The 17256-nt window shown below is 47.2% G+C and overlaps 1 protein-coding gene across 1 annotated transcript in view; it reads right to left on the bottom strand.

The window, feature by feature from the left end:
- Positions 1-17256, bottom strand: part of LOC137633246 (chitinase-3-like protein 2) — a 73205-nt gene that overhangs the window by 47753 nt on the left and 8196 nt on the right. Inside the window, exon 2 of the mRNA XM_068365446.1 lies at positions 346-551. Coding sequence (XP_068221547.1) covers positions 346-551 — 206 coding nt within the window. The remainder of the gene's footprint in view (positions 1-345; positions 552-17256) is intronic.

Consider the following 17256-nt stretch of genomic DNA (forward strand, 5'->3'; position numbering starts at 1 on the left):
TTAAAAAAAAAAAAAATTTATAGCATTTTTTTGCAAGGATGTACCGGTACGTCCATGGGGGTAAAGGGATGAGTTTTGTGAAACGTACCAGTACGTCCTTTGGGGGTAAAAGGGTTAATAGGGTAGTTAGAGTATGGGTTTATTGAAAGAAAGAAAATGGGAAAATTCTAAAAAATTTATGGGTAAAGTTTGCTTAAACGAAGCTTCTGGAAAATAAGCAATGTGAACATCAGGTGAGTATAGAAATAAGAAATTTCATTATCCAAAATTCTATTTTCACATATAGAGTACATATAATGTATTTATACATTAACTGATAAGTCAAGATCTACAAAGTGACTTTACCTTAGTATGTTCTTCAGTCACAGGAACTATAGTGCTATTCTGAATTCTAGCGCAAGATATAATGATGTGGGTGCAAATGTTAGGATCAATATCTTTAGGAGTTAGGAAACCCCCAACAGACTTTCCATATCGTGGAATCCAATAATAACACACTTGCTTCATAGATGCATTTGCTGCTTTCACACTCTCAGCAACATAATTCATCCCTGTAAAAGAACAGGAAAAGTCTTCAGTTGCTAACTAGATTAAAGAAGGGTTCCCAAAACACTGAAATAAAAAATAATTCAACTTTAAATTAAGAAAGTAAAATATCAGAGATCTTTAAAATTTATTTGTATAATTTCTAACTAGACATGCTATACTAGAGACCTTTAATAGGATTAAGTTTTCAGCATAGCTGAAATTTATAATGAGGCAGGTGGCGGGGAAGCTCCCTACCCACCCAACACACTGAGTAGCCACTTTGACCTTAAACCTAGGACTCGTGCGATGGTTGAGACAGGATGTCTCACCTAAGGGATTCAAATTTGTATAGTTAGGAAAAATGTAAAAATCTTTTTAAATTTGTGACTTTTTTAAACCCTTGTCCTTTAATAGCTGACTTGTTCTAAAGAGTGATTAAGTCCCAATAAGCAACTGGCTGATTCACTTTCCCAGGAATGTCAACCATGACAAATTTTGAAGTAATTTATGTTTTTCCTAACGATACAAACTTGTAGCTATTTATAAGGGATATTACTTTCCTCGAAGCTGGAAGATAAGCCATAAGACTTTTAGGGAGGGTTAACCACCCACGCCCTAGTTAGGTGGGGGGGTAGTCAACTACCCTGCTCACTCACAAACCTAGCCACGTAGGACTTCTCGGGGGACAAGTTCTGGTCGGCCAATCTGTATAAAAAGCTCCAGGTTTGTATCTTTACGAAAAATACAAATTACAATGCTTCCAAATTGGCATTTGTTCCAACACTTAAATACAAACCCTCTGCTATTTATAGGATGACTTATTCCTTAGGAGGGTGGAAGTCCGCACTAACTAGCTTCTTGGCATTTATCCGGGGTTTCTCCGTACGTGCTCTGCATGTAACTAATGGAAACCCTTACACCTCGCTAAACACCGTGCTACGCACGTCCAGCAGCCTACGCAAGCTGTGTGCTTGTGATACTAACAATGCGACGGTCTAGGGAAGAATTCTCCGACTTGCAAGAATCTTCCGAGGGTACCATAGACATTACCCAATACTGTACACCCTTTGCAGAGTACCCTGTGTATTAATTATTATTATCATTACTTGCTAAGCTACAACCCTAGTTGAAAAAGCAGGATGCTATAAGCACAGGAGCTCCAACAGGGAAAATAGCCCAGTAAGGAAAGGAAAAAGGAAAATAAAATATTTTAAGAAGAGTAACAACATTAAAATAAATATTTCCTATAAAAAATTTAACAAAAAAAGAGGAAGAGAAATAAGATACAATAGGGTGCTCGAGTGTACCCTCAAGCAAGAGAACTCTAACCCAAGGCAGTGGAAGACCATGGTACAGAGGGTATGGCACTACCCAAGAATAGAGAACAATGGTTTGATTTTGGAATGTCCTCCTGGAAGAGCTGCTTACCGTAGCTAAAGAGTCTCTTCTACCCTTACCAAGAGGAAAGTAGCCCCTGAACAATTACAGTGGAGTAGTTAACCTCTTGAGTGAATAATTGTTTGGTAATCTGTGTTGTCAGGTGTATGAGGACAGAGGAGAATATATAAAGAATAGGCCAGACTATTCAGCGTGTGTGTGGGCAAAGGAAAATGAACCGTAACCAGAGAGAAGGATCCAATGTTGAAATGTCCAGCTAGTCTATAAGACCCCATAACTCCCCAAGAAAGGGGAAGATAAAAGAAAGAAAGAGCCAGTCATTCTTACGCATTCATCCCAGACTAATCCCGGGTAACCTTAGCCCTCAACCATCTGCTACTTGTCCATCAAGGAGCCTGAGGTGCTTAGATCACTTGTTGTGCAGCCACCACAGGCCCAATGGAGAACATCTCTATGTTCCTGTGGGTGACATCTTGCAGGTAGTGGGCAGTGAAGGTCGTCTGATGCTTCCACACACCTGCTTGCAATACCTGCATCACAAAGTAGTTTCTTTTGAATGCTATGGACGTTGCAAAGCCCCAAACGTCATGAGCTCTGGGTCATTGGATTGTAGGGGAGTCAGGATTCAGTGTCAGGTCAATGACCCTGTGAATCCATGCAGAGATGGTGTTCTGTGTAATGCTCCTCTTGACCTTCCCCGTGCTAACGAAGACTGCTGACACTCGGGGGCTTGCAGCTAATGTTCTTTTGAGGTAACACCTCAAACTCTTTACTGGGGATAGTAACAGTTGACCTGGATCATCAGTTACAGTACGAAGACTCCCAATCCGGAAGGGCCCGAATCTAGGATCCGCTACTCCCGGATTTTGAGTCTTAGCTATAAACTCAGGGACGAAGTCCAGAATTACCTCCCCCATCCCCTTGAATGGATGATGGCATAGGAAAGGCCATGCACTCCACTAACTCTTTTGGCCGAAGCCAAGGCAAGTAGGAACACCGTCTTCAAAGTGAGTTGGCGATCCGTTACCTGGGTAATGGTTTGTAGTAGAGAACAATTCAGAGACTGAAGGACGCGACCCACATTCCTTGGAGGAGGTCTAACTTCCGACTAGGGGCAGGTAAGCTCATAGCTTTGTATGTGGAGAGAAAGTTCCTACGAAGAAGAAATAGAGACTCCTTTCAATTTAAAGGCAGGGCTCAAGGCTGAGTGAGTGAGTGGTAGCCTTTCACTGCCAAAACTGAGAGGCACTTCCTCCCAAAGGTAATACAAGGAACTCCGCTATTGTTGGAATAGTGACATCGAGGGGAGAGCCACCCCCTTCCACGACAACAACGACAGAAGACAGTCCACTTAGTCTACCATTCTTTTTGCAACTTGTTGCAAAAGTCTTCTCTGAATGGGGAGGTGCTGCATAGTCTCCAGGTGTGAAGTCGTAGCAAAGCTACGATTTTGGAAGATGTTCGCATATGGCTGTTTGAATAGATTTTGTTGTGCAGGGAGTTCTCACGGAAGTTCTGTCAGGAGTTACAAAAGGTCTGGGAACCACTCTGCGTGATGCCATAGCGGAGCTATGAGAGTCATAGAGAGATTGTCGGATACTCTTCTCATCAGAAAAAACGGGGGAAAGGTGTAGATGTTGATTTTGTTTCACCGTTGTTGGAATGCATCTTGCCAGCCAGAGAGCCTAGGGATCCGGGACCGGGAAGCAGTAAAACGGTATCCTGAAGTTCAGGGACATTTTGAAAAAGTCCACAGTCAGGGAACCCCAAAAAGTCAGGACTTTGTTGCCTATTAGATCATTCAAAGACTACTTGGAGCCCACTATCTGAGTCGCTCTGCTCCCAAGTGTCCGCGAGCACATTCCTCTTGTCCGCAATGAAGCGGGCTAATAGGGACACCGAGTTGTCTTCTGCTCATCTCAGTATCTCTACTGCTAGATGGTATAGAGGCTGCAAAAAGGTACTCCCTCATTTGTTTATAAACGGCACTACTGTGGTGTTGTCGTTCATCAACACCACCACTGATCCTCCAGGAACTGCATGAACTGTTGGAGGGCTAGGAAGGCTGCCCTCATCTATGAGAGATTTATGTGCTGGTACATATCGGATTCATACCAGAGGCCGGTGTCTGTGTGGTGCAGCATGTGGGACCCCCCACCCTGCTTTTGATTCATCTGATTGAATGACTGATTTAAAATTCTCTGGCATCTTGACATCAAAGGTCATTAATGTTCATATCTTTTGTTATACAGAATAAAAGAGTATTCAATTTAAAGAGATAAAAGCACAGCTGTCCTTATAAAGTCTGAATAGTTTTCAGAAGACCTGCTTCAGAAATAAATCTAAAACTACCGCTGGCATAGTACTACACATCCTATATATATGAACATTGGGGACTATTGATATGGGAGTGCCCAACATGTGAGAGTTTTTTCTTTTTTTATCATTTTTTTTTAGTCTAGTTATTGCTGTTCAAATCTGAATAATATTGCAGAAAAATTTTTCTAATTTTTTTCTCATTTTAAAAAAAACAATTTTATATATGTATGCAGTATGTATTTCCTTCCATAATGTGCCTTGTGTCCCAGCCTTTAGATTTTTTTATTTATCATTTCATTGGTAAGTGTAACAATATGCAAGTAAAAAATCTTACCTGAGAATTGAGCTGTTCCATTTTTTCAAAACTCAGTACAAGCTAAAATAATAGGAAAGTTCTAGGGTTCTAGCTGGGTGCCCTTGCCCAGTATAAAATCAAGGGGTGGTGCCCTGTGCCCATTTCTTTCTTGACTTTTTTTCCCCCCAGATCTCTGAGCATTCCACCATATTTTTTGTGTAGTGCAAAATTAGAGTGCGGTCATCATTCTGACATTAGGAAGTCTGTGAGCTATGTTAGGCCACAATCTGCAAACCATAACAGCATTGATTCTACATGTTACTTTATCCTCGGTTCCTCTACTGGGAATAGGTTCGGTTCTGGTCTCAATCACCAGTTGTAGTATCCCCTGCCTCTGGGCGTCGTTCTTGCTTGAGGGAGGGTGAGCCAGACAACGCATGGTCGCCTTCGGTCGCCATAGGGAGACCTCATTGCGTTACTTTTGGTAGGCACTATATTGGGGTACTGAGGGGATGGTCTTCTCTGGTTTCTCGTTTGGTGGCTGGGTGCTAATCCCTCTCTGCTCCTTTTCTCCCGGTGTCAGTTTGTCACTCTGGTCAGGGGCATTTAGTATGGATTTGGACTTGGGTTTGTCCTACACTCTGAATTGGTTTTGCTGCCAAATGACTACCAAACTGACCTTCAATTCTCCCTTGGCCTTTGTTATCACAGTGCATTGTTGGACAGGTGAAAATTGTTCATGTTCAAGTCCTGTATTTCCCTTGCTTTGTTGTTCGATCATCCTATTCCGTTCCAAAAGAGGGAAATTCTTACTGAGCTCTCCTTGTCAATGCGGTAATAAGGCTAGATAAATCATACTAGGGTAAAGTTTATTAATATGACAAATTCGAAGATAATTTGTATTTTTCCTAACCATACAAACCTTAGCTATTTACACAGGGTTTACCTTTTAGCGCAGCTGAAATGGCGAGCCATTAGAATTGAACGAGGGTGTATTACCCCCGCGCTAGTTAGCGGGGGGGTAGGGGAGTGGTAGCTAGCTACCCCTCCCCTCCCTCACACACAGATGAATGCTCACTTTCACTTAGAGGTAGGACTTGTCTTGGGGGACATGGCTGGCGGGCAAATGTGTGTAAATAGCTAAGGTTTGTATGGTTAGGAAAAATACAAATTATCTTTGAATTTGTCATTTGTTCCGTAACCGAAATACAAACCACGCTATTTACACAGGGTGACTTACCCCTTAGGTAGGGTGGAAAGTCCCCAGCCATACTGGCTTTGGCTTTACCCAGGGACTCAGAATCCGAGTGAGTAGCACTCGATAAAAGGAGTCCCTGCACCTCACAAGTTCCTTGCTTTGCAAGGAACCATGTGGCCTACGTAAGCTTGTGTGTGAAGGAAGAAGTGTGACCCGTCCTAGGCAGTTGACCTGGAGTTCCAAAAGGAACTCTGGGTTAGGACGTTCCCAATACCACCTCGTCAGGGTATGGGGGACGCGACAGTATTAACTCAATACTCGGAACACAAGGAAGCATGGTTTACCTGCAGAGGTTCGTGGTCAGCTATGCAGAGACCAGGGTGCTGCTTCCCCGTAGAGGGGATGATGAAGAAAGAAGTAAGGGCCAGACATACTTCTTTCGTTCATGCAGACTAAAACCTGATAACAATGCCCTCAACCTTCTGCTACCTGTCCAAAAAGGAGCCTGAGGTTAGACCAGCTGTTGTGTAGCCACCACAGAGCGATAGAAAACGTATCGAGACTCCTGTGGGTCACGCCCTGCAGGAAGCGGGCTGCGAAGGTCATTAGACGCTTCCAGACTCCAGCTTGTAGCACCTGCGTCACAGAGTAGTATTACTCGAAGGGGAGGGACGTTGCAATGTATCCAACATCGTGCTGTAGGGCGACGTGACGGGGGAGGGTCTGGAGACAGGTCGAGATGAATGTCCTTGAGTCCAGGCTGAAGAGGCATACTGGTGACTCTCCCCCATGTCCTCCTTGTGCTCCCAAATCGGCTGCAACTGAGGACAAACTGCAGCTGTTCCCAGCGCTAACCTCTTGATTCCTTTACTGGCAAGAAAGAGAAGGTCTTGGGACATCAGATACAGAATGGAGACTCGAAATCTTGAATGAATCGGACCGAAGGGCCAGGACCCCCAGATTCTGAGTCTAGCCAACAACTCAGGAGCGAGCCTGAATGTTGCCTTCCCCTCTTCCTTAGAAAGGGGGGAGTCGTAAGAGACCAAGAAGATTGCTTACACACTGGCCGTGGCCAGAGTGAGCAGGAGACCCAAGGCAGAATACAATCCGAGGCCTGTCGTAAAGGGTCTTGAGAAGATCTCTTAAAGGACTAAAAGTCCGAGCCATGCTCCAAGTTGGAGGTCTTCCTCCGACTAGGGCAGGGACGATCGTAGCTTCGCATGAGCGAGGATAGATCCAGCGGGCAGGAAAAAGTTATTCCTTTAAGCCTGAAGGTCAGGGAAAGGCTGAGCGACAGGCTTCATTGCCGAGAGCGGAAAGGAGTTTCCTCCCGCCGAAAGGCAATAAGACCGTTATTGCTGGAGAAGAGGCCTCAAGGGAAGAGGTATATCTCCCACGGCACCAACCACCTTAGACTCTTCACTTTGCCTGGGAGACCCCTGTGGATGACTATTGCAGATGACGCGACCTCCGTACCGCGACTGTAGCGGGTTGTCTCTTCTTGAGGAGGAGGCGTAGTGTCTCCAGGTTCGGGAGAGATGTCGCAGTGTGGTTGCTTGAGTAGTCTGCGCCGTGGGAGAAGCTCTCCCGGGAGTTCCGTCAGGGGAAGCAGAGGGTCCAGAAACCGTTCTGCGCATAGTCCCAGTGGAGCTCTCCCATTGAAAGGTTGACAGACAACCTGGTCTTGTTGAGACCCATTGTCCACAGACAAAAGAGAGGGAAGACGCAGGCGTCGAAGTTGTCCCACCATCACCGGAATGCATCTTGCCAGAGTCTCGGGGTCTGAGACTGGGGGGGAAGAATAGCGGAAGCTTGAGGTTCCAAGCTGTCGCGATCAGGTCCCCCAGACCAGTACTTGCTGGTTACCCAAGGTCAAAGACCCCCAGGTACACTCTCTCTACGAGGCTCTGCTCGGATAGTCTGAGCGAACATTCCCCTGCCTGGAATGAGAGAGCCGATGGTGGTATTGAGAGAATCTCAATCATCCCGGTATCTCTACTGCAAGATGTGAAGGTGTGAAAATGCGTCCCCTGCTGGTTAGAATACGCCAGAATCATGAAGTCGACGCGCACGGGGCGACTCGGCAGGAGCTATAGGATCTGTAGAGGGGCCAGACTAAGGCCCCTAAGCCTGCCTGAATGATGGAGAGGTATCCTTCAGGTCTTGACCATAGGCCTGGACCGGAACATGCCCCCCCCCCCCCCCCTTTCCTTTGACGAGTCCGAGAACAGCATCAAGAATGTGGGGAAAGGACGAGAATATCCACTACCATCAAGAGGCTCCATAGGTCAACACCCACTGCAGGTCTAATAGTTCCGCTGGTCCCATAGGGGCCAGGAAGTCCGGTTAAACATTGCCTGAAGCCACCGGAACTTGGATCGCCCCACATGGAACTTATCCTGAGGCGACCGTTCGGACTATAGACGGGTCAATGAGGAAAGGAGAACTAGGAAACGTTCCAAGGTAGGGCTGAAAGCTCTGCTTGACTGAGAACAGGTACTGCGACTCTCCTCAGTCTTGCCACAGTCAACCGAAAGGAAGGCTCGGAGGATGTGGTAACAGAATCTGGCGTCCCCAGGTGGTCACCCATCCAAGTACCGACGTTGCTTAACCTCGCTGGACGGACGAGAAGCTGGGTTTCCAACGTGGTAAGGCCGTTGACTCAATATCATGGCCAGATACTCCAGATGTTGAGGCAGAGGAAGAAAAGGCTCCAAGCAAAATACCATGAGCCCACACTCATGGTAAGCATCCGGAAGCTTGTCCCGGCGCTGAAGAAGGTCGAACCCGAGCCTACCGGAGTTGACCAGCCCTCCAAACAGCAGAGGAGGCGGAAGCCTGCACCTGAGCGGCCAAGAGGAAGGCAGGGAGAGTTCTCTGGGGAAACAAACCTGCTATGCCACGGCGGGATAGCCACACTGCATCATAAGCAGGAATACTTGCAGTCTAGGCTGAATTCGACGAGCACCCTGGAAGATGGATGGAATGGAAACTGAAAGTACCCGTCCTTCCGATCCAGGGTTTAAGGAGTCCTGTCGCCTCGTTACCAGTCTGATCGATTCTGCTGGTCTACGCTGGCCAAAGTTTGTTCGACAAACTTGATCAGGGCTGAGAGGTCGACTAAGGACATCCCCTCTCAGATCCTTTCTTACAAGAAAGGATCGACTGAGGAGGCCGGGGGTGAAGCCGTCGATGATCCTAAGGAAGACCTTCGCCTAAGGTATGGATCATTCTGCCCAACCGGGCAACTCTGCTGACGCTATGGCATAGAGGTTCAGAGACACTGAATTCGCTGACAGAGACGGCAGGCGCGATATCCTTGGCTGATCACAGAGATTGTGCGGGAATGGGCATCGGGAAGCTGTCATTCGGATGAGTAACCTTAAGCATCCTCCCAGAGAAAAACCTGCAATCCTAGAGTTCGTGAACTCCTTTTAGGACTATGCCCCCCCGGGGGAGTCTCCCGTGCCATCTGTTCCTGACAGGAGGAAACTGCAATTGGACACCTTGTCCCAGTTGTCGTAGCCGATAACTTAGGCCGACGTGATTGAAAGAAAAGGGCGCTGGAGCCCTGCAGAGTCTGGAAGAAAGCGCCTTGGAGGAGTGAAAGCGGAAGTCGATTTCCTTCGCACAGCCGCTGTCTAAGTCTCTGTCCTTGGGCACAAAAAAACTCTTCTCAAGGATGGAAGGGTGTCTGAGGTCATCGACCTCCACAGATGAGACACCCGAAGGAAGCCCTCAGTCAGCGCGTCCAGATGGTACAACATCGAGCTTGTCCGCAAGTTAGATACTTAACGACGAAAGGCCAAGGTGCCTGAGCTCGAGAGGAGGAAAGTACCCATGCTCTTCCTGTAGCTTCCTTGAACCAAACCTCGGGCCGTAACCGAGGAGGGAAAGAACCTGGTAAGCTCCCAGAGGAAGGGGTAAGCAGTCACCCCTTGTCCGATGGAGAAATCTCGAATGGAAAGCCCCCCCGCCAAAAATCCTTCCAGGGAATGACGGGGAAGGGCTAACCAGGTTCAGGAAAGAGGAGTGTTGCTCAGATCTCCCTTAAGTTTCTCCTATTCTTGCAAGTGCCATGCTCTGCGTTTACGGGGTGAGGCCGTGTTCTGGAAATATGCTCCAGAAGAACTCGCCAGGCTGGCCATGCTGCGAAAACCCCATTGGGAATCGTGGTCGCAATCGCCCTGGAGCTCGCGCGACGGTAATTCAAAGATTTTCGCTTGGGTGAACGTGGAAGCGCCCATGCACGGTAACGCAAACGAAGGTGAGCGAAGGAGCGCAGAAGGAGGGCGAGCGTGGTAGGAAGGGTGATAACCCATAGACGAGCAATGGATACTGCAAGAAATAAGCCGACGTTTGTGCGAAGAAACGCTGTAGGTTCGCGCGACGGAACACCATCCGTCCGCGTGATGGAAAACCGTTGGTTCGCGCGTGGGCGAACATTGGAGAGCATGGGCGCGGACGCGCATGAGCGTAGACGTGCAGGCACGTGGGCGTGTGGGCGCGCGGGCGTGTGGGCGTGTGGGCGTGTGGGCGCGCAGGCGAGTGGTCGTGAGGTGGATGAGCGCGAGTCCGAGGCGGCGAACGCAAGCGTTAGCGCGATGGCGAGGAAACACGCTGCCGCGTGGGCGAGGAAGACCGCTGGCGATATGGATCAACAAGCGATCGGTGGTGAGCTGGTGAGCGCTAACGCGCAAGTTTTGTTATGCCGACGCGATGGTCGAGCAGCATGCGCAGGTGAGCGATCGTGCATTGGCAAGCAATATGCGAAGGTGAGCGATGGCGAGCAGCATGTGCAGGAGGGCGATCGCGCGATGGCGAGCAGCCTCTGCAGGTGGGCGATCGCGCGATGGCTATCAGCATGCGCAGGGTCGCGCGATGGCGAGCAGCCTCTGCAGGTGTGCGGTCGCGCGATGGCGATCAGCATGCGCAGTTGAGGGTCGCGCGATGGCGATCAGCATCCGCAGGTGTGCGGTCGCGCGATGGCGATCAGCATGCGCAGTTGAGGGTCGCGCGATGGCGATCAGCATCCGCAGGTGTGCGGTCGCGCGATGGCGATCAGCATCCGCAGGTGTGCGGTCGCGCGATGGCGATCAGCATCCGCAGTTCAGGGTCGCGCGATGGCGATCAGCATCCGCAGTTCAGGGTCGCGCGATGGCGATCAGCATCCGCAGTTCAGGGTCGCGCGATGGCGATCAGCATCCGCAGTTGAGGGTCGCGCGATGGCGATCAGCATCCGCAGTTGAGGGTCGCGCGATGGCGATCAGCATCCACAGTTGAGGGTCGCGCGATGGCGATCAGCATCCGCAGTTGAGGGTCGCACGATGGCGATCAGCATCCGCAGTTGAGGGTCGCGCGATGGCGATCAGCATCCGCAGGTGAGCTAGTAGCTGGCGAACCATGTTCCTTCAGAAGAGTTGGAAAACATTGGCGTGCCGGCTGTAACACACGCGGGCGATCCGGAGATCGCCGAGAGACAGGTGATCGCTGGCGAGCTGATGATCGCTGACGAGCAGAAGGCTACGCGTGGAAGCCTGCGTATAGAAGAAGAGTCCTTGACCCCGACCTGAACCGAAGTTCTAGATCGCGAGGGCGAACGTGGGCGCACAGGGCGCGTAACAGGAACCAACAGGAACAGCAGGGATGATCATCATGAAAGCGCTGACGAACAGGAGAGCGCTGATGAGCAGAAGAGCGCCTGTGCGTTAACACTGAGAAGGAGCAGGAGAGAACACAGCAGAAGGGCGCGCAGGGAAACCCTGACACGCAAGGGAAGAACCCCCGTGGGAGGCAACCCTTTGCCCCGAAGGGATCGTTGTCCGCCGGGAGACTGATGTCCGTCGGAAGACCGCTGTCCGTCGGGAAGACCGTTGCCCGTCGGAAGACGATATCAGACTGCTGTCCATTTGCACCAAGGCGGAAGATCGAGAAAAAGGAATTGTAGGCTGCAAACGGAGATTCAAAAAGGCGCCTCACGCACCCTTATAGGGAGATGAGAGGCCCTTACGACGAGGCGGACGGTGGGCCTTACGGCGAGGGAGGCCAACAGCAACAGCAACAGAAGAAACCTCCGAAGAGGAGTCTCTATGAGTGTACTCTCTCGCGAACGAAAGAGAAACACTTCGTAGAAGAGACTGGTCAGCAGTGACCTAAAAGGAGCAATCCTCCGAAGAGGAGCTCCTGCAGTTGCCAAGCCCCTTGAGTGAAACTGCAGGTGTAACCGCTCAGCACCAAGAGCATAGTCGCACGAAAAAAAGGCAAGAGGAGAACCCTCCATAAGGTGAAAAACTCAAGCCTGGACAGGAAAAACTTCCCTCGGAAGGAAAGTTACCTGCCCAAGGAGGCAAGCCTCCTGAGAGTTCTAAAATGAACTGGAGAGCTGTCCGTCGTCACGGGAGTACTTCCAGTAGAAGGAGACACGCCCCTGACGAAAACACAAGGGGGGAGGCAGCAACAGCCGAATCCCCAGGACTCAACAAGACAGCTCACACCGTTGCCATATTACAGAAACGAACTAGATCGGTAACTGTAAAAAAAAAAAAAAAAAAAAAAAAAAAAAAAACATTAGTACACATTCATTCCCCCGGGAAGGCTCCGAAGAGGAATCCCAAGGGAAAGGAAACAAGAATTACACAACAGGCACGTGCCCTCACAACCACTTACACTCACGGAAGGAGAGCTGTAACCAAAACAGAATTATAACAATTATAATTATGTAACATGTAATTATGTAATTTAAAAATTAATGAACACTAAAGAAAGAACGAAAACCCCGAAAGAATCGTTCTACAAAGCTGAAAAATCAACAAATACAATTAGATTCATAAACTAATTGAGACAAACGTACGGCGTAGCAACCCCCCCACACGGAAAGGAAGCTACAAGGGCGTAGTAACACGTAGTAAAAGGGTGAACGACCTCAAGAGAGAGAGAGAGAGAGAGAAAGACATAAGTCAAACTCGATCGCCACCCATAACGCCGTGGCGGCTAACTGCCGAGGACACCACGTAGATAAGTACACTACACAGACAAATCTGAAAAGGAAACTTACTGATTTCTATACTCAAATATGTATACAACCATGAAAACATGTTTACATATATATTGAGTAAATGAAAAGTAAGCGATTAAGTAAAGACAAAACAAACGATGGCTGCCAAGAGAGGACCAAGACAGAGACGTCTGTCACAGTCCGAGCCAAAAGTGAAAGTGAGCATTCATCTGTGTGTGAGGGAGGGGAGGGGTAGCTAGCTACCACTCCCCTACCCCCCCGCTAACTAGCGCGGGGGTAATACACCCTCGTTAAATTCTAATGGCTCCCCATTTCAGCTGCGCTAAAAGGTAAACCCTGTGTAAATAGCGTGGTTTGTATTTCGGTTACGGAACAAATAGAATTTTCATAATAAAATTAATATCAATGTCGAAGACTAGATGCTTCTTCATCTAATCACACCCCTAAGATGACCAGGTAATTCAGGGATAAACCTCTCCCCTTTTTCAACACATCTGAGAGCAGAGTAACATGTAAGGAGGCGGAGAGCCGATTAAGTCTCCCCTGTGAGGGTTCCTCATTCATTCAACAGATAAGATCACCCCAAGCTTCCCGTCTCACTGGCATGAGGGATGGGAGATCCCTGGAGAGTGGCCAGTGATTCTTTAAACAGTACAGTACTGAAGAGAACTCTGGCCAAGGAATGAGCTTCTCCAATGAGAAAAGGTGACTAAGAAGATTCTGCCAGCACTGAGCTGGTAGTTCTATGTTTTGACAGAACAGACATGCAACCTACTTGGGCTTGCTGATGCGATTGTCTAACTGACAGAATACCGCTGGTGTAGTGTTTACCAGTATGCTCCAGAGCTTCAACCTCGACTTGAGTAAGAGATTTAATTTTTCCTCGATTATCAAAATCCCCGGATAATGACAAAAGCGAAAAGTCAAACTCAATCTTGTTGCAACTGCCACATGAAGGAGACCAGGATCAGCCCCTGAGAGATACATCTACAGTAGTATCCCTTGCTAATGGCCACAAGCCACTACCAAGGTGAAAATCTTTATGAACACAGAGAAGCAGTACACAGTTATCGAACCTATTGTCCTGAATTGGTCCATTGTACCATAGAGGGAGAAGAGAGGTACTTTCTAATGGACCAATACATGGGTACTAAAAGTACGGGTCCTTCAGATCCACCGAAAGCATGAAGTCTTCCTCTTTCATGGAACTCGGCACAGATCACACTGTTTTCATACAGGACTTTGACCCACAAACTCATTCTGTGGCGAGATGATGATAACCAGCTTCCAGTTGACTCTCTTCCACCAGAAATTCTACTATAGAAGCCCAGAGATTCGTCTCAAACGACTTCGAGCTAGTTCCTCTTCAACATCCCTCCTTATCTCTGTTGGAAAAATGTAAGGGGGGTCCCCAAGAGCTAAAGAGGATAGCAAGTTCTCGGTGATGCTGAAAGAATGTAAGGGGGGGAGCAAGAGCTGAAGAGGTCAGTAAGTAACTGTCCTGAAGAACTCCCACTAACCAAGGCTCAGCCCTATGCCTCAGGTGGTTTCACTAAAGGAATGACAAGCAATCCCTTACTCTCAGACATAAGAAAGGGGAGATGAATGCTGGCAACAGTGCAACCCTCTTCTTCCCTTCTTCCCTGTCCCACTGCATATAGGGAGAAGGTTTTGTAGCTCAAAAGAGCTGCATGCATCGTTTTTTTTTTCTGGGAAGTTGCAGGTGATCTTGTCAGGGTCTAGGAAAGTCCCTGAGGCCTTTTTTGCCAGACACCATACTGACAAGATCCGAAGTGATAGAGAATGGGGAGACCAGGGATGGCACTGGCCGTTGAGGGTCACTGAAGTGGTGCTCAATGACAGAGGTCCCTCCCGAAGGCAGATCCCAGGTAGCATCCCTCCAACCATTGCTGGCAATCAAGGGTGCAACAGTATATCTGTACTCGATGATGCTGAAAACATGAGTAAAGCAATATTGATAGGTAGGATGGTGGGGCTCATAGACCCCACTCCCACTTGTCGCTCAACTGCTCAGTAAAATGATTCAATGGACATCCAGCTCGTGCTGAAAACATATTTTCTACTTATAAAAGAATGATGCTTAGTATATCAAATAAATACAATTAATGAAGGGAAAATATCAATACAACATACAAATATGAAGCTAAAGAATAAATGCCACATATAACTCTAAAAGGAAAGAATTAATAGTATAGATACAAAAGAAATCAGGTGCAGTACATATGTTTATGTTATTTGACGAAGGAAGAGTCAGTTGACTATGTCAACTGGGCGGAAGGGGATTTCCCTTTATGGGAGGGGCATTTCACCTATATATCATTAGCTAACTATTTTGGCCTGTTCCCAAAGCCATTTCAAGATTTGCTTGCAGATACTCCTACACTAAAAGACAAAGGTTTGTATTTTGTGTATTGATATAACTTGATTTTCTTGTCCATTGAGAAACAGGTTAACTTTAGTTACTTATTTACTTCCTATATCTAAATGTAAATCTTCAACCATAGCTTTTTCTGAGATACTGTAATGACTAAGAACATGGCTTCCTAGATCAATTTAGGCAAGCGTATGGAGCCCCAGATGAGCAAGGACATCATGCATTGCGTTGGATTTGGGAGATATGAGAGGTTTTGATACTTAGTCACAGTGCACAGGGGAAGATTTACTTTAAAGGTTTAAAGGCCGCTCATGAATGGCAGAGGCAAGGGATAATGACATTGCCCTACAAACAGGACAATGCCCAAGAGGCTGACCATATTACAGTACATATGATTAGTGCCCAAATCCCCTCCCCACCAAGCTAGGACCTAGGAGGGCCAGGCAATGGCTGCTGATGACTCAGCAGATAGACCTATAGGCTCTCTCAAACCCCCCATCCTTAGATCACAAGGATGGTGAGGTTGTAGCGACCAAAGAAACTAACGAGTTTGAGCGGGACTCAAACTCCAGTCTGGCAATCACCAGGCAAGGACGCTACCACCCGGCCACCACAACAATAATAAAACAGTTACTAACAAATGACTTTACTACATTTTCCATTTGATAAACTTTTTCCAAGTGTTCTAAAAAATGTTACTGGGTCATTATCTAGATATTGTATGGAATTATGTTTCATTACTTTCATTTCCCCCAATGCATTATGCGTCTTTTGCATCATCTATACCACACTACTATTCATTGGATATCATTATATTACTTTCAACATTATTTACTGATAAGCCACACCAGTTATTTTTCATGGCTCAGGCTCAGTCCGTCAGGTGCATGGATAAGTGGCCCCAATTGGGTCATTCTTTACCCTTGCACAGGCAAAACTAAACACATTAAACCTCTATTCCTCCCTAACCAAACCTAGTAGAGCACAATAATACACTCTGCCCTGGCCCACAAGCCACATTCCCGAACTTACCAAATCTGGCCTTGGGCGTCATATGAATAATATGAGGGCAAGATGTATTACATGTTATTCAAAGGACAAGAAAATTATTGGACAAATAGATCCTGTACAAATTCCCCTTGTAAATCTATTCATTGGTGACACAAATGATTAAAAATGCCATATAAGTCTATTTGCTTACCTATATGAAAAAAAAGGGATTTTGACGTAGGAAAAATCTATTTCTGGGCGAGGGACCTGTGCCGCCCAGTGAATAAGCTCCATTTAGCACTTATTCTTAGGTAATTTACTGCTAAATATACCAGAGAAAAAATGTAAAGGAGTGCTAGGTTAACTAGCTCGCTCACCTATTGGTGTCGGTATAAAATTGGGCGTATAATCCAGAGGTCCCGCACTATTTAGATTCATCCACGACAAAGATCCCAATAGAGGAGAGCCGTTCAACCTCACTCGGCACCACCAACTCTGCATCCGCTCAGAACCCAACTCCTTAGCACCCAAAGTTTGGGGACTCCAAGGGAGAGGAGCTGGGAGGGTTCACTGGGCGGCACAGGTCCCTCGCCCAGAAATAGATTTTTCCTACGTCAAAATCCCTTTTCTGGGGTCGAACCTGTGCCGCCCAGTGAATCTATACAAGAGAAATGTCACCAAACTTGCAAAATAAAGGAAAAAACATAAGCGTAAGGGAAATACAGGATGCTTTAATCAGAGATGAGTGCCACAAAACAATTATAAGGGTATCTTAAGAGGAACATAATCCACTTGGTGGAACAACTGACAAATAAGGTAAGATATAATAATGCCGTGAGTGATGATATATACAGATACTCAGGAGTCAAAAATTAACAAATATAATAATAGTAATCAGGTGCGAAACCAACGAATACAAATAGGGTATAAATGAGGCAGGTAAGGGGGAGAGATAAAATAACAAGGAATTAACATATGAGTTACCTGGGGGTAACTACGCTCCCTGCAGCTACTGTAGGAAATTTAAGGGCTTCCAAATGTTTAAGGTAGTGTTTCTTGAACACTGAGGGTGACTTCCACCCTATATACCTGGAAAGATCCGTAAAATTCATGTGGTG

The sequence above is a fragment of the Palaemon carinicauda genome, chromosome 42 (genome assembly GCF_036898095.1).
Source record: "Palaemon carinicauda isolate YSFRI2023 chromosome 42, ASM3689809v2, whole genome shotgun sequence".
Taxonomy (NCBI): Eukaryota; Metazoa; Arthropoda; class Malacostraca; order Decapoda; family Palaemonidae; genus Palaemon; species Palaemon carinicauda.